Source organism: Triturus cristatus, chromosome 1_2 (assembly GCF_964204655.1).
Source record: "Triturus cristatus chromosome 1_2, aTriCri1.1, whole genome shotgun sequence".
Taxonomy (NCBI): domain Eukaryota; kingdom Metazoa; phylum Chordata; class Amphibia; order Caudata; family Salamandridae; genus Triturus; species Triturus cristatus.
In genome coordinates, this window is record NC_140580.1 from 914,294,643 (window position 1) to 914,318,972 (window position 24,330).

General features: G+C 46.3%; 1 protein-coding gene across 6 annotated transcripts in view; it reads right to left on the reverse strand.

The window, feature by feature from the left end:
- The window catches only part of SAMD11 (sterile alpha motif domain containing 11), a 250,260-nt gene that overhangs the window by 174,497 nt on the left and 51,433 nt on the right, over positions 1–24,330 (reverse strand). For all 6 annotated transcript variants that reach the window (XM_085609682.1, XM_085609681.1, XM_085609683.1 and 3 more), the window contains exon 3: positions 7,696–7,874. In XM_085609682.1, coding sequence (XP_085465808.1) covers positions 7,696–7,874 — 179 coding nt within the window. The remainder of the gene's footprint in view (positions 1–7,695; positions 7,875–24,330) is intronic.

Here is a 24,330-nt window from a genome sequence, read left to right on the forward strand (position 1 = left end):
TACATTTATTTAACAGATAAACGCTCAACTGCACGCTTTATGTATATGGAGTTTTAGTAGGCGGAATGTATGTCTAAAAATAAATAAATAAAACCGTGACCCTTAATTGTGAGTATGGGGTCCTGGCACCAGGGCAGAGTCACGTGGCCAATATATTGTGATTAACTCTCCTATAAGGAGAGGGGTGGTCACCTGGCTTCAGTCATTCAGACATTCTTCTTCCATTTCTGGGCTTTTCTGCTGGGTGAAGTGGTTTGGGGCACAAGGACACTCAGGGGTGACAGAGCTCCATTTATGATAGTGGAGTCGTTGAACTCGGATGTCATCTTCCTATTTCACCCAGAACTGAGCAGCAAGTGACCCCCTTAGCACTTGACCTTGGAGGGAGCTGGGCAGAGCAGTCCAAATCTCACCAAGAGAGGCGGTGTGGGCAGGAAACTCCCAACTCAACCGAGCTGCCCATTAGTTAGTAATGACCAGCTGGTGGTATTACTTGTAAAAGAAAAAATACATTTATCTAAACACAAATCTAAATAATACACATAAAAACAATACATGGGCACGGTGTAACAATGGCCAGATCGCTCTAGACCCCTCTGGACTACAGAGGAACGCACAAGTACCCAAACTGGGTTGAATGTAAAGCCCACTTTCAAAGTATTAGTCATATGATTTATTCAGTGCAAAACCCCTTCCTATTGCATTTGTCACTGGGTTTATACACTGAACCAATATAAAGTGCTTTCGGCCTTTCGCCCGGATGTGGAAAGAATGTTAAAAAGAAGCTACTCCTATATGGAGCTCCACACCACTGGCGGCTTCAGCTCACGGTCCTTGCAGTCTAGAGCGCGTCTACTGTCCTTGATGGACAGAGCAGGCCGGGTCAGGAGCAAGGAGCTGGGCTGCACCAAGCTGGGTGGTAACAGAGCACACATCCGCCTTGAGGACGATTCTGGTGCCCAGGCAGGGCTCTGCAAGGAGTTGCGTGGACCAGACCATGAATCCCACCAACCAAAAAGGGGCCAATGGGCCTACTCACAAAGAACACCGATCCTCTGCAGAAAGCTGATGGGGCGAGAGCACGGAAGGAGTCCGATGGAGTACTAAAGTTGATCCCCAGCGCCTGCACACCAGGATCTCCAGGGCAACAAGTGGTGACATTTCTAAGAGGTATAATTTGAAAGCCGATAAACATGATCAAAGGCATATAGCTGACAAACTGGGGGGGGGATGGTCATCTTTTCCCATTACACCGGGTCCATGTACCCCTGCGGACATGGGTTGGTAAACACAATGGCAGCTTCATTCTGCAATGGCACACACCAGACCCCAGCATCACATCCATGGCAAGAATGCAACTTTCCTCCAGACAGACCTGGTAGCTCTTTTAGCAGGGTGCAGGACGGCAGGCTCAGTGCCCATCCTAGTATGTTGATCAGCAAGATGTTCAAACCCTGGAGCCCAACAATCTTCCCATCCATGCTGGTGTGTGATTCCACATCAGCATTGAAACTGACCAGTATTTATTCAGAGCTGGCCAATCATCTGTGGTACAATCTTCAAAAATGTTGGGGGTGTCTCCAATCAGAGCTTGCATTTCCGCTGCATGATCACGGCATGTTGGGGTGTTGTTCATCAGCAGCCCCTACAGGACTGGTCTTGACCAGTCCAGCTCTGGATATGCATCACAGCCTTTCATGAAGCAGGCTTGGGCAAGGACAGGGGGCAGAGCTAATAGTGTTTTGACAGGAGAGGCCGGCAGACATCTCTTCCCTAAGGGAGACAGGTAGACACGTCTACTACAAAACCTTGCTCCTGGTGCTGTAAGTCTCTCTCACTCCTGCGCCTCCTTAGATGAAGGATGATCTTGGGTTCCCCTCCTGTCCTCAGAGCCATGCTGGGGTGGGGTCTGAGTCCTTCTAAGCAGGGAGCAACTCCTTCAGAAGTGCGATTGCCATGTCCACTGAGGTAAAAATCAAACAGCCTGCAGCCACGTTCAATTGACTTGCCAAAAAACCACAGAAGACCGGTTAGCACGTTCTCTAGAGCCATGCAGTAGACCTTTCATCCCAATACCTGCTATAAATCATCAATATCATGTTCGTTTATTGGTTCAATAGATGTAAGTGCAGCGGCACCCAGCAAGCACTGGGTCGTCAAATGAAAGCCCTGGAGGACGTGGGTCCCCTGCTCACTTTGCCACTGGATTCAAGCTAGCCTGGCTGATGAGGGGTGTTACCCCGAAACCGGTCCCAGGATGCTTGTTTACGGTACAGGGAAGACATGGCTTGGCAGTTCAGGCTGGACTGTTCTCATGAGGCACATGGTCATGATTGATTTACATATGGCTGGGTCTGAACTGGGGTGGCAAAGTGAGCTAAAGAACGATGATGGATTCAACCCAGATCTGTGACTGGGGATGAGTGTCTGAAAAGTTTCAACGCTCTGTCCATAATTTTTATTTATTTATTATTTATTGTATGTTTTATAGAGCGCAAACCAGACCTGTGAGGGTATCAGAGCGCTTTACAGGATTGACAGGTGGTATACAATACATTTAGGAGGGGTGGATACAGTTGGGATAGAAACAGTCAGATACATTATACAAAAAACAAGCAGTCTCAAATCCTGGATATCTCAGGGGTAAAACAGGTAGGTACATTATACAAGAAAACAAGCAGTCTCAAATCCCGGGTGGGATGCCCAGAAGTGCCGGGCAGGTATCATCCAGAAAAACGATGGGTAATGCCATAATAGTCGGTGGAACAAAGTCGCTGAGGTGATTGTAATGCGAGTGTTAGGAGAGGAATTTGCCCATTAGGAAAGCTTTGGCCTCCTTTTTAAAGCGTGCCAAAGACGAAAGTCTTCTGCTGGAGGGCGGGAGTAAGTTCCATATTCTTGGAGCGGCCCCATCTCCTTGTGGTTTCTTTTTTACCGGAGTAAGGCACATGTCTGCTCAGAGAATTAGATGCCTGCTGACGAAATGTTTTGCCTGCTGTGGGAGTGAGGCACCTGCCTGCTATGTGAGTGAGATGACTGCCGTGGAAATCATTTGTCTGCTGTGGGAGGGAGATGACTGCTGTTGAAATCATTTGTCTGCTGTGGGAGTGAGGTGACTGCTGTGGAAATCATTTGCCTGCTGTGGAAGTGAGATGACGGCTGTGGTACCGGGTATGTAAGTCAGATGTTTCACTCACCACCTCCGACTGTCGTAGACTGGAAGATGCGGCTGAGGTGTTCAGGGCTAGAGAGATGCTGCCTGGAAGCGGCTTCCAGCGCCTGCTGTGGGAAGGACATTATCGATAAATCTGCACTAAATAAGCGCGAGACGCTGGTGCTCGAATACGTGAAGTGAATCACTAATCTGGCCTCACCGAGCAGGATGGGAGCTGCCTGCAGTGCACACAGACCCTACACTTGACGGAACCCTGGACTACATGGCCTCTACTAGCACACGCTGGGCGTGCTGCCTGCAGTGCACACAGACCCTACACTCATTAGGATCCTGGGCCATCGGCACCTTCTGGGGATGCTCTGTCCTAACTGCTGCCTCCTTTCTGATGCAATGGACACATCTCTGTCCTATTTGGCTTCATTACCCTGTCCTAGCAGAGCACAACTGCTCTGAAGGCAATCTGCCACTTCCGCTATGAAGACATCTCTGCCTTAAAGACCCGCTGTCTCCTGTACTAGCAGTCTAGCATTGTCCTAGCGGCAATTTTTTCCTGTCCCGACAAGCCAGTTCCGTCCTTATTGCCATGTTATTCCTGCCCTATCAGAACAGATCTTCCCTAACTGCCATCTCTTTCTGCCTTAACTGGGCAGTTCTTGGTTAAATGTAATTTCTTTTCTGCTTCAATTTTTTTTTGTGTGTGGCGTTTTATATAGGGCGAGCTAGACCCGGAGGTATCAGAGCGCTGTACATGAGCACCAGTTACGTTACAGAAGGACAAATTCATTTTTGTTCGGCACGGGGAGATTACGTGATTTGCCCAGAATCACAGAATGTTGAGAGTCCCTGCCGAGACTTGAAGACGGTTAACCAGCTCCGAGGTCGACCGCCCTAGCCTTTAGGCCACATTCTCTCCCCAAATGGACAGCTTTTCACTCCTGCCCTCCTTAGGAAACTCCAGCCTCACTGCTATCTTCCACCTACCCTAACAGAGCAGTTTCATGCTAATGGCTATCTCCCGGCTACCCTAAACGGACCGATCGTCCCTAATTGCCACCCCTCTTGTCCTAGGAGGACAGCTCCAACACTACTGTCATTGCCTTCCTGCCCTGCAGACTGCTCTGCCCTAATTGGTATTTCCTTTCTACAGTAACTGGGCAGCTCTCCTTAATGTCTATAATGGGATATCTGCGTCGCTGCTGCAGAGTTCCTTGCTTCTTTAATGAGACGGCTCAACCCTAAGTGCCACCTCCATCCTGCTCTAAAGGAGTGCGGTTCTACCCCAGCTGAATCTTACGGAATCCTTTCTGCCCTTTACATCAGGTTCCCAGGCCCCGCCCTCTGCCGCGAGTTATATTTCAACTCCACAGCTGGAGAGTCCTAGGGACAACAGAATCCAGACCGACCATTGCAGATCAAGGCCCTGCGTAGGAGGTGTGCGGGGAAAGGGTGCAATGTTGTACTTTAGCACCGGCAACTCCTCCTTGTGCAAAGCTCTGAGTGCGTAGAACTGATACCTTAAGGCTGGTGATTCACAAGTATGACGTATAGCACCAGAGGCAGTTGTGGCTGTTTAGTTGTGACTGTAAAGGACCGATAGCGCAAATGTGATTCTGGCTGTGCGGTGCTCTGATGTCTCAGAAATGAAGGTGGTTCTAGCTTGGCACAGTTGGACCGGTTCTGAATGAACACTGGACTGATGCCTCAGAAGTGGGGGTGGGTCCGGCTATGCAGAGCTCTAATGCCTCAGAAGCTCAGTTAGTTCTGACTGCAGACAGCTCTAGTGATCCAGAACTGGAATTTATTCTGACTGTGCAGAGCTCTGATGCTTCAAACATGGAGTTGGTTGGTTCTGGCTGTGCAGAATTTTGATGTCTTAGAAAAGGAGTTGGTTCTAACTGTATGGAGGGCTGATACCGCAGACCTGGAGGCGGTTTTGACTATACGTAGGGGTTCTACCTCGGAAATGGAGGCAGTTTTGTCTCTATGGAGTGCTGCAGTCTCAGAAGTGGAGGAAGTTCTGTCTGTGCGGAGCTCTGATGCCTCAGAACTAGAGGTGGTTCTGACTATGCGAAGCTCTGATGCCGCATAACTGGAGGTTATTCTGAGTGTACGGAGCTCTGATGCCGCATAACTGGAGGAGGTTCTGTCTGGAACTCTGCTACCCCAGAACCTGAGGTGGTTCTCACTGTGGAGAGGGCTGATGCCCGCATAAGACGACAATTCACTTGTTCAAAACGGGAGATGATTGGACCTAGCTGGAAGGCTTTGGCCTCCGTAATGGAGGCGCCACTGACTGCGCAGAGGGTTGAAGCGTAGGTGTTGGAGGTAGAGGGTTGATTATACCTCATGACCAGAGGAAGCAGAGATTTGATGCCTCAGGGCTGGAGGCAGTTAAAGATAAATGCGATCCGAGGGCTCGAGGCTGAGCAGCAACATTGAGTCTTCGAGGATGGAGGGAAGGGAGGAGTGATCAGGTCTCAAGGATGGAGACCAAGAGAGATGACGACTCCGTGAAGCTGAAGGGGTACTGGGATGATGATGCCTCAGAGCTAGAGGCGGTGGACGATGAGGATACATTGGGCTTGGAACAAACCCAGGAACGATGATGCCTTGAGTCTGGCAAGGGCTAGAGGCGAGGCACCGCAATGATGCCCGAAGGCTGACGGAGGCCGCTCAGTGGCTGATGATGCCTCGAGTCTATGAGCAGTGGAAGGTTGATGAATGCCGAAGGCTGGGGGCAGCTGATGCGGTCTTAGACGGCTGTGGGTTGTGATGGAACAGATAAGGCGGAGGCAGGGAACATTTCTACAGACTATCCTTGTAGCATTCCCTCCCACAAGACAGGCTGGAACATTACCATAATTGGAGATTTACGTTTTGGAGCATTTGATATTATGGGGACTCTAATAAGAATTAAGAAGGCTATTTGGCTCATCAGATACTTAGACCGAAATTGTGCGAAATTAAAAGCATAATTTAAAATATCTGCAGCGCTAAAAATATTTTATTAGGGACAGTGATGCTCAATTCTCTTCCTAGTCATTTCTCAGCTTCCTTCCTTCTAACAAAGCCCCTTAAAACCCTGCCTTCTCAGCTCCTATCACACCCTCAACCCTCTTCTCACAACACTCCTTCGACCCGTGTGACCCCCAAACCTCAAGCCTTTCCTTTTAAAATCGATGTCTCTTATTACTTGTCAAGGCCCTGTGTCTCAGTCTGGGCACTCTTCTCACAGTATTCTCTTTCAGAGCATTGACTGTGTACACTTTTTTATACAATCCTCCATATGTTTTGCCCAGTGGTCCAGACTTCTGGGTAATAGTAGGCGAGGTAGTAGGACTAGAAGTAATGCCATTATCAATAGTAATGGATGCAAGACTCAATAGCTGCATTGACTCTCTACTGGTAGCTGGGGCTGAGAAGTCAGCCAGGGAAGGTGGCGTGAAAGTAGATACCAAATACGACAACACAGCAGTAAGTTATCACAATTAATAACGAAAAATGTTGAATCATGGGCATTACTTTGAAATATAATACATCTTCAATAAAAGTTAAAACGAGATCCTATAACAAAAACTAGAAGCCAAAAGCTTTATCTGTTTTAAAAGTTCAGCTAAACAGTCTTTAAATGTAGGGGTAGGAATAAGATGTGCAAACCCAGGTGACCTTTCCGCAAATCACCAGCATAATCTCAGTGAAACCTTGGAAAAGGTCTACCTTAGCTATTAAGTTATATTCTCTAATTCTGTTTCGCATATGCTTTTATTGTCCAATGTTAACCGATGGGGATTTCAGCACCATGGACAGCCCTACAATTCACCCACCCAGCCTGATTTTAGTTTCAAAGCTAGTCTACGGGTAGACACAGGGCTGAGGAAAATATGGGTCCTTTGGTGATGTTAAGGAACCTTGAAAATCATTTGCAACGCCTCACCGTGGGAATCTTGTTGCGGTAACCTCATGGTTGGGAAAATACCACAAGGTTTGGAGAAATACATCAGCTCTTCACATCAACTTATGTTCACATATTTCCAGCCATATGTTTCTACTGCCCTTGGGTGTTTAGGCACTGACGCCTTGCTGTTACGAGCAGGGTTTAGCACTATACGCTGCCCATTATAATGAAAAGACTCATTTGAAAACATGAGCAGAGCAGTACATACACATGCACACATCCACAACTTTTTAAGGAAATATCTTCTCCTTTTAACCCCCATACTATTAATCTGCATGCACACTGAACGAGCAGTCATGACTGACAGCATGGACAGTAATTCACACAAAGACATTGGTTCTGTATTTAAATACAGACAGGGAGGCGCATATTTCAGCCTGTAAATGTGTACAAAAAGAAGTAAACACGGACAATCCATCTTTACTTTTGAAATTACTTCGCATCAATGGTTATGGGAGATCACGGGCACCCTGTAGCACCCTAAAGACCAGCGCTGGCAGAGATTCTCCCACCCCACGATCAATGCTTTGTGGGGGTCAGTCAGTCCCCAGCTCGAGTCACTCACCTCCTTTTCATAACACTGATGTGCAGGTCTTCCTCCAGCCGCACCTCGGGGTGCTGCCCATTGGCCTTGTCCCCCTCTTCGCTGTCGTCACTGTGCGAGAAGAAGGGGCTCGGCTCCTTCTTGGTGATCCTGCTGGGGGGCAGGGGGATGGTTCTCTTTTCAGCCAAACGACCGCGGTTCTTGGTGAGGAAGAGAAAAACAAGGAGATTACAAGGTGTACATCCTCAGCTGCTGCAACTCTGAGCTACAAAGAAATGCGTTCATTAAGTTAAGGGCAAATCTGCCCAGCACAGGGGAGGCATGAAACTGACCACAGAGCGTACCAACAGGAAGCGAGGGGTGGATTTAAATGTATGAAACAGGAAATATGAGATCATCATCGCTGGATCTTCCTAACTCTGCATACCCACTGTATCCCTCACTGACCTACTACACAGAATAGAACACATCACTAGACCGTCCTACCCCCAGGACGTCACTGAATTACTGCGCAGAATAGAACACATCACCAGGCCTTCCTAACCACTAGATCTCACTAGATTACTGCTCAGAGTATAACTAATCAAAATGCCTTCCTAACCACTGGATCTCACTGGATTACTGCTCAGAGTAGACTCATCACCAGGCCTTCCTAACCACTAGATCTCACTAGATTACTGCTCAGAGTATAACTAATCAAAATGCCTTCCTAACCACTGGATCTCACTGGATTACTGCTCAGACTAGACTCATCACCAGGCCTTCCTAACCACTAGATCTCACTGGATTACTGCTTAGAGTACAACTCATCACTAGGCCTTCCTAACCATTGGATTATACTACTGCAGAGAATAGAACTCACCAATCGGCCTTCCTAACCAGTGAATCTCACTGGATTACTGCTCAGATTAGAACACATCACTAGACCTTCCTAACTCCCGGATCTCACTGGATTACTGCTCAGAGTAGAGCTCATCAATAGGCCTTCCAAACCACTGGATTTCACTATACTACAGCACAGAATAGAACACATCAATATGCCTTCCTAACCACTGGATCTCAGTGGATTACTGCTCAGGGCAGAACTCATCAATAGGCCTTCCTGACCACTGGATCTCACTGGATTACTGTTCAGAGCAGAACTCAATAGGCCTTCCTAACCACTGTATCTCACTATACTACACTGCAGAATAGAACAAATCACGAGGCCTTCTTAACCCCCGGATTTTACTGGATTACTGTATAGAATAGGACACACCAATAGGCCTTCCTAATCTCCAGATCTCGCTGCACTACTGGACAGAAATAACACGTGACTAGGGATTCCAAACCCCTGGATCTTACTGTGACGACTATTCAGGGGGACTAATACTATTTAGAAACTAAGTATTATTAGCAAATGAATAAAATGAATGTAAAATTTTACATTTGAAAGCATTCTGTAAATGTGAAGGAATTTTTATATTGGAAGCTAAAAATGAAGTTAATATCCCTTGCTGTATTTGTGGAGCAGCACAAGTCACACAAACAGGCTATAGTATGAACGATCGGGGCAACAAAAGGAGATCACGGATTTGGATCACGATCGGGGCAACAAAAGGAGATCACGGATTTGGATCATAAAAGACAAAGTGATAAGCTAGAGCGTGGCACATAGATTCATCTTTACAAACTAAAAACAACATTTTGGAAAGCTCCAACCTTTTCATTAAAATGTTTATTTTTCAATTCTTGTTTGTGAATTAAATGAAATATTTCATAATTTGTGTATCTGTCTGATGTATACTTGTTTCTGTATCTTTGTGTGATTATTGCGTTGAGGTTTAAATTCTGAAAACTGATTGGGAAGGTTCCCCGGATTCCAATAATGATTAATTGGGGGGGGTCCTAGATTCCATTAAAGATTCAATGAGGGTCCACATAAGTCAAAAGGTTAAGAACCTCTGGCCTACATTAGCATCACATGAGTAATGAAACATCTATTGGCTGGATTGGAATAAATTACTGAGTTAATAAAAATAAAGTTACAATAAATAGAGAAACAATTTGGTGACAAATTTGTTAAAGAAAACTTTTTTTGATAGCGTGACTCATAATTTGATGTATGTTTTAGATGCATGTCAACGCTGATGTAATGAACCACATCACAAATAACAAATATCTATTTTTTCCAGATTTTGTTTAAATTGGGTGAATTCGACACAAAGTGCATCGGATTGCTGCACATATAAAGATACATTTACAAAAAAAAATAGAGAAAATATACAGAAGACCTAATTAACCAGATGGAAACAACCGTTATTGACAATATCAAGACCGAGGCAAATTGTGAAGAGGTGCAACGGGAGGATTCAGCGGCTGAAATACATGATCAATCATTTATTTGGATTTATTACACACTTGTAGAATTCAAATTAGCACATTGAAGAGGAGACTGAATGGAGCAGTATGAAAGGGGCGGAGTTAAACGGGTCAGGAAAGGTAGAGTGTCCTAATAATGCAGTGTTGGGGGGCTTGTGGATCTGGCTCAAGAGATGATTAAATAGATGTTTCAAGGCTTTTATAAAGGTCCAGTGGGTGATGGCCTGATTGTCATTCTGTGGGGCACAGCTGAAGAAGGACTAAGTCGTATGTGTGGTGTATTTTAAATCTAGAGATAGTGAGGTACACAACATAAGTGTTGTGACTGTCTCGGTCGAATCCGAAGATAGTTGTCTTGTTAGTCAAATTGTGAGGAGATCCACATTAGAGAATTTTGTACGTCAAGAACGTAATTTTGAATATGCATCTAGCGGGGAGCAACTGGTGGGTGAATCATGACAGGGGAAGAATATTGTGCCAGTAATCACACATAAGAGGCCGGTCGCATGTAGCGCCAAGCAGGGGAGCAGAATGACCAATTGTGGCTGGTTGATCCTCTATTGCACAATGGATTCCTAATTTTTCCAGCCGGACTGAGGAATAAATGCAGGGGCTGAATTTACCGGCCCAAGTCTCTATTACAGTTGTGTTTCCATATTCAGGTTTCACAAGAAGATTCTTTCCATGTAAACCCTGACGGAGACACTTGTTATGGTTAGGTATCAGGCAGGGTGGAATCCCCCCCAACCCACCGGGGACCGCACGGTACATGACGATCAAGACCCAGTGGTGAAGGGTTAAGCATGAAAAGAAATATGGTCTTCATGGACAATGCCGCCTGGCCCAGCACGAGCAAACCACTACATGGATAGTTTGTTAGGTCCTCGATATGGCCTCCTGAGATCATTCCCAACTAGCAGGGAGTTACCATCGCTTTCTCACTTACCACATGTCACTATAGTTCCATGTGATACCAAATGAGACCAAATTGTGCTATACATCCGGCCACACAATTTATGAGAAAACACCGTGATCATCAGCTTTAGTCTGGGTTCTTCGCCGGCCACACATGTCAAACCCAAATGTCTAAAGGAACTGGCTGGCGGTATGAGAATATTGATAAAGCAACTCAATAACTAGATATATCGGGAATCTGCCAGATACATCAAAAAGGGTCCAGGGGAAAATATTTATCGACCAATAGGTTTCTAACCCCCTAATTCCAAACACGTTATAACTACAAAGAAGAAACCCTATGGTCAAAAGTTTCAAAGAATGAGAAAGCAAGTGAGTACTTTTAGTGGTGAAAATGAATCCCATCAGCCACCAGGGTAGCAACCCACATCATCGATGAAGAAGATGTGGTTTATTCTTTAATGGTGGTGAAAAAGCAGTGCAGTGAAAAATGTGAAAGCAAAACCAGTGCAAGAGCTGTTTTGAAAAAATAACTGCTCACGCCCAGTTGGAAAACAGGTTTTCCAACTGGACGTGAGCAGTTATTTTTTCAAAACAGCTCTTGCACTGGTTTATTTGCGTCACTCAAACAGAACCAATAAAGTAGTATATCTGTTTCAGTAGATGATTTTAATATTCACATTTTTCACTGCACTGCTTTTTTCACCACCATTAAAGAATAAACCACATCTTCTTTGCACTACGGTAGATACTATATCTTATACCGTGAGTAAGATTCTGGTCCCCCACTAAAGCTGTTGCCTTGTTCTATCAGGAGAGCACAGCAAGGGCCACTGGATCCCAGATGATGTGGGTTGCCACCCTGGTGGCTGATGGGATTCATTTTCACCAGTAAAAGAACTCACTTGCTTTCTCATTCTTTGAAACTTTTGACCATAGGTTTTCTTCTTTGTAGTTATAACGTATTGATAAAGCAATACAATCTTTTAGGCAGAATCAATGTTTTTACACCAAAGCTATGTGCCTAGCCACTGATAGAAGGAAGCAATATCCAAAAGTCCATTACAGTTTGGATTCTGCTCAGAACTGGGTTGTAAGTATCCCTGGTCACTATTTCCACATCTCTCTGTGTTTGTACTTTACTGAGGAAATTGGAGTATTTCAAAGCAAGTTTGGCGGCCATTGCTGGTCCCCGTGTCTCAGTACTTGGCGCAGCCTTCTTGTGGTCGGGTTTAACTTTGCTTCTATCTATGCCCCTTGGTTCTGCCTTCTCCACTGGACGTGTTCACGTCTTTCTTGGATGACATAACGTCGAATTTTATCGCAATTGTCAATCATGCTCCGAGCAATGGTGACTATATTGTGACTTCCTTGTGGCCATCGCCCTAGAAAACGTTCAGGAGAAAATCAGGACTGGGAGCAGTTGCAGTGAAGAGCATTCTGGGTAACCGCGGTCACCCGCTGCAGGTGCCCTTCAGACCATAGAAGATACTTAATCGGATAAGGGTATTGGTAATTTTAGTACAATAATACCACTGCACAAGAGCGAAGCGGCACCGAAAGCCCATAAAACTCATTTTAACACCACCGGGGTCTGCGGAGCCGCGAGAAGGCTCGAGGCGGGCATCTGGGCCTCAGAGTGGGGGTTCTGGCCTCACGGGCAGCGCAGATGGCGGAAGTGACTCCGGCCACCTGGGGCTCACTTACGGATGTCGTGACTGCGTGGGTGGTGGGCTGGCGGCAGTCCTGGCTCAGGCGTCTGACTGAAACCGGTGCCAGCGCGCGCCCCGGCCCAGTGAAGCGCAGACTGCCGAGAGGGAGCTTCGCAGAGTTGGCACGAGGCAGCGGCCACCACCGGGGACTCGCGTCGCGTGAGGGCCCGAGACTCACTTCGAATGTTGTGACGCCATCGGCGAGCTTGTAGCTAACGCCCCTGGGCTCGGTGGAACGCACGACACCATTCGCCAGAACACCCTGGCGGGCACCCCACCGCCAGTGAAGAGCGCATACCCGGAGCGCTGCCAGCAGGCGTCCCATCTGTGCAGATTGCTGGGACCGGTGCCAGCAGCCGCCCCACCACCCACGGTGAAGGGCAGATAGGTCATCGGGGACAGGTGACCGTGAAATAGAGCACGAACGGCCAGGCGCCAGGCAACTGTCTCACGAAATATGTAACTAGCACGGCTTAAAAAAATAAGATTAAAAAAATGACAACAAAAGGAGCTATCCGGGAATATCTGTCAGGGCCTCTTCTCTCTGTCTGCCACGCACAGACCTCACATGATCTCCGGCGCTACTACCTCGTGTGACGTACATAGTGTGGGTAATGGGGTGTGCAGATTAAGGAATGTAGGAGTTGTGTGTGTGTGGGGCCATGTACTGCACGAGATGTGTGGGGAGGCCCATGATGTGCGGGTGTCAGAAGATGTACACAGGGTGGGAACTGTACACTGTGCGTGATTTGTGGACAGTGAGGTGTGGATAGTGTTGTACATTGTGTGTGGGGCCGGGTGATGTGCATGATCAGGTATGCACAGTTTTGTACAAGGTGTGTGGTGATCGGAAGATAAACTGTGCGTGGGGACCAGGAATCCTGTGTTATGTTAAAAAGGACTTGTAGGTTGAAGTCTCTGGGTCACAGAGCTTCGCTGGATGTGACGAATAAAATTTGTTTACAAAAAAAAAGGACTTGTAGAGTGCACAGCTACCCTGCAGAGTATCCCGACTCTGTGTGTGAGGCCTTGGTGCCTTTCTATATCTTCTTGCAGTGTTTATAAGAGGTGCTCAGGACCTTCGAACACTTCGTGTGGGGGGTCAGCCACAGGGGCCTGACACGAACCTGGAACTGGGGCTCCTCTCCAGTTTTTTTTATACACAACCTGCACTACAGACGCAGGGCAGCGGGGCAGGTTGCCACGCAGGGCTGTGGCAGCTCCTGGGGCTGAGCCACTCATACAACGTGCAGGGAAACGACTGGGAGGCGCAGAGAGGGAGGGGGACTCGGAGGAGGGACAGCGCGTTGCTTCCCCCCCACTTCCCAAAGGAGCTGAGGCTTCAGGTCAAAACAACCGCAGGCCCCAGGCCCCCGAGGTGTCAGCGGCAGAAGAGGATCCTCAGAGCCGCTCTAATTGATCCCAGAGAAGCGGAGGCCTGAGCTGTACACCCATGCGGGTGCGAGGGGAGGGGTGGGGGCACTAGGGAAGGGGAGGGGAGGATGAAGGAGGAAAACGGGGAGGCGGAGGAGGGACAGAAGGGAGAAGAGTGCCAGGACGGGGGGAAGAGGTAAGCGGAGGGGTGGCGAGAAGAATGATCCGTGTGATGAGGAAGGATGACAGGAGAAAAGAGGGGGGAGAGGAAGAGATGAAAGGAAAAGGGCAAGGAGGAAAGGAGAGGGCAAGAGGGAAGGAAGAGAGAGGAGAGTAAGGGAAGAGGAGAATAGAAGAACAAATTGAAGAGGGGAGTCAAGAAGATGGGAAAAGATGGAAAAGGACTGGGGGGTTGGGCAAAAGATGAGAAGCGTGACGAGGAGGCGAAAGGGGAGAGAACAAAAGCGAAAAGAGTGGAAGAGAAGAGGGATGAGAGTGGGAGGGAAGGGGAAGAGCGCGGAGGGCAATGAAGAGGGGAGTAGGGAAAGCTGACTCAAGGTTACAGAAGGAAAGTAGTGAGGAATGGGGGAAACGCTGGATAAGCTGACATGTAGGGAGAGTTGCGAAAAAGGGGAACGGATGACCGAAGAAATACACAAGGAGGAGGGAGTAGAGCAGAGAAGGAAAGCTCAGAGGTGCTGGAACAGTTTTCTGACTGAGGTGCTGGCCAGTGGGATCTGTTCAGTAAAATTATAGGGGTTCTAAAAAAAAAAATACGGGTGTTAAAGAATGAGCGAGGACAGTAAATGAGCAAAAAAGCATAAACTGGAAAAAGCTTGTGCTTATGAGAGACCAGGAGGTGGATAAAATGGTAGTCCTAAACTTTTTTGTGTAAATGTGGTTCAGTAATCAATTATAACGCATTATTTAAATATACGGATAAGTAGTGTCACATTTTTATATAAAAAGAAAATAGGTTCTTTAGTAAATAATAAACAATAAGTCAGAGCGGTTTTATCCATGTGTATAAAATAAATATGTATTGGTTTGTTTTCTCAAACTTGCCAGCATGCCACATTTTAAAAGGCCCAATTGACCTCATCTTTTAATATCTGAACATTATAAAAAGGAGCTGCTTTTTAGATTGGGCCCTTTATATAGTCTTTCGTCTTCCATTGATTCGACCAGAGCATTGTTAAAAGTATGTTAGCAAATGCTAACTCTTCCAAGCCACTTACAAGTAAACTTAGATATACATGAACAAACACATGTGCAGTGGTTTGTTGAAAGCGGCCCTTGGGACTCTCTTGACCTTTCATTGTGTACGGTGCCTCGAATGGAATCTCAAAGCCTTTGTGTCCATGCACACTTCAGTCCTCAACAACATATAGAACCACTCAGTGGACAGGCTACTTCAGTCCTCAAGGGCATTCAGGACCATGTAGTGCTCAGGGCACCTCAGTCCTCAAGCAACCACAGGACCTCTCAGTGCACAAGGCACCTCAGTCCTCAAGGACACATAGGACCTATCAATTCACAGGGCACCTCAGTCCTCAAGGACATACAGAACCACTCAGTTCACAAGGCACCTTAGTCCTCAAGGGCATTCAGGAACATGAAGTGCTCAGGGCACCTCAGTCCTCAAGCAACCACAGGACCTTTCAGTTCACAAGGCACCTCAGTCCTCAAGGACATACAGGACCTCTCAATGCTCAGGGCACCTCAGTCCTCAAGGACACATAGGACCTATCAATTCACAGGGCACCTCAGTCCTCAAGGACATACAGAACCACTCAGTTCACAAGGCACCTCAGTCCTCAAGGATACACTGGACCTCTCAATGCTCAGGGCACCTCAGTCCTCAAGTAAATTTAGAATCACTCCGTGCATGGGGCACCTCAGACCTCAGGGATGATAAGGATCTCTCAGTAGTCAAGGCACCTCAGTCCTCAAGGACACACAGGACCTCTCAATGCTCAGGGCATTTCAGTCCTCAAGTACATTTAGGATCACTCCGTGCATGAGGCACCTCAGACCTCAGAGCGCATAAGGACCTCTCAGTACTCAAGGCACCTCAGTCCTCAAGGACACACAGGACCTCTCAATGCTCAGGGCACCTCAGTCCTCAAGTAAATTTAGGATCACTCCGTGCATGGGGCACCTCGGACCTCAGGGAGCATAAGGACCTCAGTACTCAGGCACCTCAGTCCTCAGGGACACACAGGGCCTCTCAGTGCACAAGGCACCTCAGTCCTCAAAGACACAGAGGACCTCTCAATGCTCAGGGCACCTCAGTCCTCACGGACATACAGAACCACTCAGTTCACAAGGCACCTCAGTCCTCAAGGACACACACGACCTCTCTATGCTCAGGGCACCTCAGTCCTCAAGGACATACAGAACCACTCAGTTCACAAGGCACCTCAGTCCTCAAGGACACACAGGACCTCTCAATGCTCAGGGCACCTCAGTCCTTAAGTAAATTTAGGATCACTCCGTGCATGGGGCACCTCAGACCTCAGGGAGCATAAGGACCCCTCAGAAGTCAAGGCACCTCAGTCCTCAAGGACACACAGGACCTCTCAATGCTCAGGGCATCTCAGTCCTCAAGTACATTTAGGATCACTCCGTGCATGAGGCACATCAGACATCAGGGCGCATAAGGACCGCTCAGTACTCAAGGCACCTCAGTCCTCAAGGACGCACAGGCCCTCTCAATGCTCAGGGCACCTCAGTCCTCAAGTAAATTTAGGATCACTCCGTGCATGGGGCACCTCGGACCTCAGGGAGCATAAGGACCTCAGTACTCAGGCACCTCAGTCCTCAAGGACACACAGGGCCTCTCAGTGCACAAGGCACCTCAGTCCTCAAGGACACAGAGGACCTCTCAATGCTCAGGGCACCTCAGTCCTCATGGACATACAGAACCACTCAGTTCACAAGGCACCTCAGTCCTAAAGCACACACAGGACCTCTCAATGCTCAGGGCACCTCAGTCCTCAAGTAAATTTAGGACCACTCCGTACGTGGGGCATCTCAGACTTTAGTGAGCATAAGGACCTCTCAGTACTCAGGGCACCTCAGTCCTTAAAGACAAACATGACCTCTCAAAGCACAGGGCACCTCAGTCTTCAAAGACATTAAAAACCACTCAGTGTGTGGGGCACCTCAGTCCTCATGGACTCAAGGGCCTCTCAGTACTCAAGGCACCTCAGTCCTAGTGAAACCGCAGGACATCTCAGTGCACAGGGCACCTCCCTCCACAGGGACATACAGACCCACTCACTGCACAGAGTACCTCGGTCCTCGACCACGACATTTAGTAAAATAGCAAATGGTTGGCGATGTATACAAGGAAAGAAGTGTTAACTGAGGCACCCAAAAGGTGAAGCGGAAGGTTACCGGATGACCCCATGTCATCTAGTTGTTTTTTATTACAAATTATTGTAATCTAACTTTGGTATAATTGGTTTAATGGAGGTTTACAAGGACTGGAATCCCAGAAGGCATTGGGTTTTTAACTGAATGCTTAGGACTGAAACATGGTGTCCCCGATGACATGAGTTTTAGTTAAGCACCCTGACCAACTAGGGAAGCCCCAGTCTGATTCTACACAAAGTTAACCTTGGGGTCATTTAATGTTGAGTGGTAACAGGACAACTGCCACAAACTGACTGCCAGCTGTCCTGTCCGCCCATTTCTCCGCTCCCTTTCCCCATTTGAAGGTGGAGAAAGAGCTGTATGTGGGATGGTGGAGCATCAGTGGCCTGAAACATCAGAACTCTGGTCATCCTCCAGCAAGAATGGTATTGTAAGGCCCACCCTAAACAGCACATACTATCTGATGCCATGTCAGCCGTTTTTCCCTGTACACAACGGACAATTCCTTGAGACTGGATAGGTAAAACCAATGTCTACCCATGCACTAGGAGAAAACTGTCAGGGTCATTGTGTTTTGTTTTCCAAAATCAAACTGCTGATTTGAAGTTTTGTCTTTAGAAAATAATGGTGACCAGTCCACCAAGTCGCCATCGCACTTCTGATCAGCCGGCGTTGCTTGCTTTTGTTCAAATGGCCATAGACTTGCCGGTGGAAGCAGTTTTAGCAAAAGAGGCTGCTGACCCAGTGGTCAGCTCTAGATTTGGCGAAGTGCCTGTAGGTTGGCTAGCAGAGGCCGCTCGTGCAGCATAGCAGCCTACTTGCCAAAGTCCACATTATGCCCTTATTCTCACTCCTGAAGGCCAGTCAATCGGCAACATAGCTGCCCAGCGATGCTTCTCGGGGGGCTGTTTTCCCCAAGTAGTGTTTACAGGATGCCATGGGCCGTGGTGCAGACAAGGAAAATGGACCCTTTGACTGCTGTTGTGGTACGAGAATACAGCAATTATCAGGGTCCAATGGGCCCCTCAGAACTTTCTGCCCCGGGGCCACAGTACCTGCTGCACCACTGACAGCTATGCCTGTTTCACCCACTGAACACTTTGGAGGTTGCACTCTTTTACAGCACAGCCCCAATTACAACAACACCAAAAAAATGTCCAAGTTCTGTGCAAATCCAGTTATTCAAAAGTTGGAACTATGAGTTGTGCAAACTTTATCACACCCGATAATTATTGCGTGCAATGAAGTCCACAACCTCGGAATATCAAACTAGCCAAACTTAATGGAAGAAAAAGGCCACGTCAACACTAGGCTTGCAGATTTTGATGCAGTAAGAACCAAAATCTGCATGTTATTCTCTATTACTGCTACTTATTGCACACAATAAATTCCGTAACCTAAACAGCCAGCACTTTAGGAACGTAGTCAAAGCTTCTACCATGCATCATTCTGCATGGAATGTTAGGCTTCTAGTCCCCGGATGGATTGACTTCACAATATCCAGCACAAAGTATTCTTAACTCCACAACTATGTACCTTGAGGTTGAAACGCGTTATGGTGGTGGTGCGGGCATTCTGTAAATAAACCCGTTTTCTTGGCACTAATTCCAGGTCTGCCTTCTCGTCTGTGAATGCGGTGGCGTGAAGTGTTGCTGATATATATGTGTGTGTGTGTGTGTTTGTATATGTATATATATATATATATATATATATATATATATATATATATATATATATATATATATATATATATATATATAGTGTGTGTGTGTGTATATATCAAAACAAGTGCTGCATAAATTATGCAAAAAATAATCAGAAAACTCTGCTTAGTTCACAAGTTTAGGTGGAGAGCAGCTTCTGTATATATAGAGCACCCTGCAACAACAGCGACACTCTGAATCTGTTCACCTAAAATATCTGTTTTTCTAGCAAAGTTTTTAAGCACTGGATTACCACCGAGCTTGAAAGAGACAAAGTATTTTGCCATTTCTTCAGAAAAGCCTTTAAGCATAGGATTAGCACAGTGCTATCCTTGTCCAGCTGTAAAATGACAAAAGCCTTTAACCATTCCAGGCACTGTATTACAGCTTTGGATTGGTAAAATACCAATTTTGCTCAATTTATGCTTCACTATGTGGGCGGAACAAGCACAAATTTTATCTCCATTCCAAGCTGGGTTCCGTTCCTGCATCAGCACCATAGACCAGGTTTTCCGGTTTATTACAATTTACTGGAGAACCGTGGTCTTGGGGGAAGGTTCATTATATGCTGTCTTCGGTGACCTTAAGTCGGCGTTTGATTTAGTCCCACGTGGAAAACTATGGGGAGTGCTAGAGGACATGGGGATTGAGCAGGAATTGCTAACCTTACTCGTCCGCTTACATGAGGACAACTTTGCCAGGATTAGATGGGGGTCACAGGGCGAGGTTACTGACACCTTCCCAGTCGAGCGTGGCGTTCGACAGGGATGTGTGTTGGCCCCCACCCTGTTCTCGCTGTACATCAACGGGGTGGTAGAGCACCTCTCCCGAACGCCATCTGATGCCCCCATCCTGGCAGGAACTCGTGTCCCAGTCCTCATGTTTGCGGACGACACATTGATTATCTCCAGGACCCCGAGCAGGCTACAAAAGGCTGTGAACGCTTTTAGCGATTTCTGCACCCAGAGAGGACTTGAGATTAACACCTCAAAAACTAAGTTTCTGTCACTTAATCAGCATAAGTCCTTTAAGGGAAGCATACTATTAAATAACGTGCCTTTGGAACAGGTGGATACTTTCATGTATTTAGGCATTTTCCTCCAAAAGGATATGGGCTGGAAAAATCATCTGAACCTTACAGTTCTAAAACATCATCAGCATATAGGTGCCCTGCTGATGAAACACAAAACGTCGCTTACTAAACCTGTAACCCCGGCCCTAGAAATTTATAACATCAAAGTGGTGAGCTCAGCTCTATATGGAGCTGAGCTATGGGGATTTAGCGACCTAAGACGTTTAGCCCTGGCAGAGAATAAGTTTCTTCGCTGCCTAGTTGGGGTTCCTCAAAGCACACCGATGACCCCACTTCGCTTAGATCTAGGCAGGAAGAAAATTGAGGATATGGCAAAGCTACGTCCACTTTTATACTGGAGGCGACTATGGTCCACCCCGGAGCTCTCACATTTTGTACAGGGTTTAAAAGATGTGATTGCTCTGGACCGCTTTCACAAAATAGGCTGGCTTAAAGAGATTAGAACCATACTCGCCAAACTTGATCTGTTGTGTCTGTGGGATTTCCCAGAGACCTCTGCCTTCCCTACCAAGTTGGAATTAAAGCAAAAATATTGGGAAATTTTATTTTTGTCATCATCTAATGTGGTCACAGTCAATAGTTTGTCAGGCCGGTTCTTGGACTTTAAACCCAGGCCCGTTTGTGAGTTGTTCTGGGACCTAATAGAGAAGCCACTAGATCGGAAATTATATTTCCAATTCAGGATAGGCTCTCTCCCCACCAAATTTTTCACACGTAAATGGGATTTATCCACGAGTAGCAAGTGCCACTATTGCAGGGTTGAGGACGAAACCATTCCTCACATATTTTTTGTATGTCCGCTATACGTGGCTCAGCGCCGTAAATGGCTGAGACCAGTGTGCTCTTCCCTGGGCACACGGAGCGGTATGTCTGCTTTAAGAATTTTGGGTTCCGATTGTGGTCCTAATATAGCTATTGCTGTCGCCAAGTTTCTGGGATGGTCATGGGCCATTCGCACTTGTACCTTAAAATCCTCTGCTGTTGGTCAAATTTAAATATTGATATCTTACATATGCTGTAATGTGAGTTTTATAATTTTTATTATGGTTTTATCACTGTCTTGGAGCTTTATTGGAATTTTATACTATTTTTAATATTGTCCTAGTGTAAATGTTTTCTTGATACTGTTTTGTGATGTATGTTGTATATGTTTTTTGTGCTTTTATGACAATTGTCGAAATAAAGCTTACTGAATAGCTTCACTTTACGCCTGAAAGGGTATGGTTTTGAATTATACTGGGTGCTCCCTTATGTCTGGACAAAGCTAAACCTCTCTGAAGAGCTACAATAATAGCAAAACAAGTTCTAGGGATGCTTTTATTGAGTCCAAGTTGGCCTGGATGGTACTTTACTGAGCCAAAGGTGTAATACTGGGCCTGGAGTGGTAAAAGGCTTTTTGCCATTTTACAACTCGGCGTACATGGCATTTTGCTAATCCTACGTTTAAAGACTTTGCTGTAGTAATGGCAAAATACTTTTTCTCTTTCTAGCTCGGTGTGGATGGAACTGTGCTAATCCTATGCTTAAAAACTTTCCTAGAAAAACAGACATTTGAGGTGATTGTGGTAAAACACCCCAGGCACTTAGTAATTTTGGTCCACAGAGATCACTACCTACTCATATCAAGGGGGAAGATTTAAGCTTTTGGCTCTTCCGGGTCATGACCCTACAAGGGACAGACACTGCTACCAAGCTCCTTAAAGACACTGGGCGTTTTTGCCGTAATACAGGATTTAATACCCAGAAACGGAGGGGACAGGTCAACTTGGGAGACCTGCATCCCTGTTTCCAACAGCAACGAAAGGTGGACAGAGACGCGGGAACTAGCACCGCCCTGGAGATAGAAGTCTGTGACTCTCCTCCAAAACGCAGTCAGAGTCTTCCAACTGCTCCCAACCGAATCATCGGTTTACGCACCGTCAATCATTCTCGCTCATAAGTGAGTTCTCAGATACTCCGCTGGATGAATATACCGGATCTACACAATTTGAACATTGGGTCTTCCTAGACCTTTTGGCTAGGTTGCCACTGCTAATATTTAAGTCCTGATGAAGACCCAGGTGACGATATAAGATCGCACATACAGGGTCGAAACGTCGACAGTACCTAGGACCAGTCCGAGACTCGCTTTCCCATAGAATCAGAAATCCCCGGGAAACGGCGTCATTGTACTCTTTCAAATACTGGCCGACTTTTATCTTGTACATAGAAACTTTTGTATTCACTTTGTATATATTGCACATCAATCCTGTCACTTTGATCACTTTGTCACTTATTCACCAATTCACCGTAATGTTTATAACTTTGGCAGCCATAATTTGCAAGAAGACTGTTATGGGTGTTTATATAAATGAAGTAATTTATATATAAAAGAACATTTTACCACCCTGCCAATCGAAGGTTTTTGTGATTTGTGCCGTATTTTTGTTGTTTGCTTCATGTGGTCCCTTGAATGTAATTATTCTTAAAAAAAAAAAATTCCACTTTCTTTTTGATTCATTCAGAACTGAAAACAAAGCAATTGTTTGGTTATACCCGACAGAACCATTGTTTTCCATATCATTCATACCCAGGTTCTGAGGGACACAGGGTTACCCCATTGTTTATATATCCCTTAATAATAGGACAGGTCTGCCTATAGGACTCCCTTTCCACTTCAATTCCTTAGTGAAAAAACTCAACCACAGGAAAATGCCACTGCGTCGGTGCTGGCTCACAATTTATCACCAACATATGTTGTTAGAACCATGATCAGATTTTCAGTGTACTGGAACACATCTATTGGTGGGGCTACATGCTTCCCATCCGGTGACTTTCCTACTTTGCTGGGGCCCAATCACAGTGTTTTTAAAAGCACTCACTAGCAGATTTGTGCTGCTTCTAAGCACTCCTATTGTTTGCCGATGAGAGACTAACGGTAAATGGAGATTGTGAGGCCTTTTCTCTGGGTCTTCTGGGGTTACTAAACATTATCTATGGCCAGTGCCCAATGTTTAAGATGCCTTTTCATTCCAATTGAGTAACCAAGTTATCCCCTTGAAAACGTGTCTCTTCAGGGTAGTGGAGCAAATACTAAGGCACTGCTAACTTTTACATGTACCTTGTCAAGTGTTTTTTTTGTATGGCCCAGCATAGTGGCGCTATATTAGCTGTAGCCACACCTCTTTTTTCACCACCCCTAATTTTCCAATCAAGTTAAAGCACTGCAGCTGACTGATGCTTGTGTGTCAACACTACAGCATATATATAGAATCATCTGGGTAACCCTACTGCTTTCATGCAAAGCTGTGAATTTAAGCTCTTTGAGTGTCCAAAACAAGTTCCCGGGCCAGTAAAAAGTTCCCATCACCCATCTGAATGGTTTGAACTGTTAACTTCTGATGGAATTTCTGACAGCACTATATTGCACAATCCAGTCTGCCAAAGATATTGGTTTATGAGGTCAATCCAACCCCAGAGCTCACAGATCATCCAGTTGAGATGTCATTTATTTTTCATAATCTCATCTGTGTAATTTCCTGTGAACTGTGCCCCATGTCAAATGATCTAACTTCAGGTGGTGCCTTAATTTTCCTAAACACTGGTTAGCAAACGTGAAAAATTCTACCTCCATTTAGTCATAGAATGGTGACAATAATCAAATTCACCAATCTGTGAGCGGCATACATTTCCGAGAGGAGGTAAATTTGTGAAAATCCCAAGAATATCTTAAAAGTTCCCGAGGGCCAAAGCCTTTTGCACCCCAGTTACACTCAGTTTCTGTGTGAGGGATGCTCAAGCCACGTGCCCTGCCCAGATCTCATCCTTACTTCCTTGTGCCCTCTCCCATTGGTATCACACGGGCGTGTCCCTATCAAACCCTTTTTTGAACACTCTTTATCCTAAAACGCGTATAGCATCATCTTTACAGCATTGAAGTGGCAGTATTCTATTGACAGTGAGTCTTGGAGTTTAAATCCCAGGGTGCTTTGGTTTGTTCTTCCATCACTACTATGCTGAGCTTGAACTGGCCACTGCAACCCACTGGCAGCATCACACATGCACAGAAACAAGGATACGAATCGTACATCTAGAATCAGGCAACATACATAATCACAGAAAGGGAATTTCAGGCTCT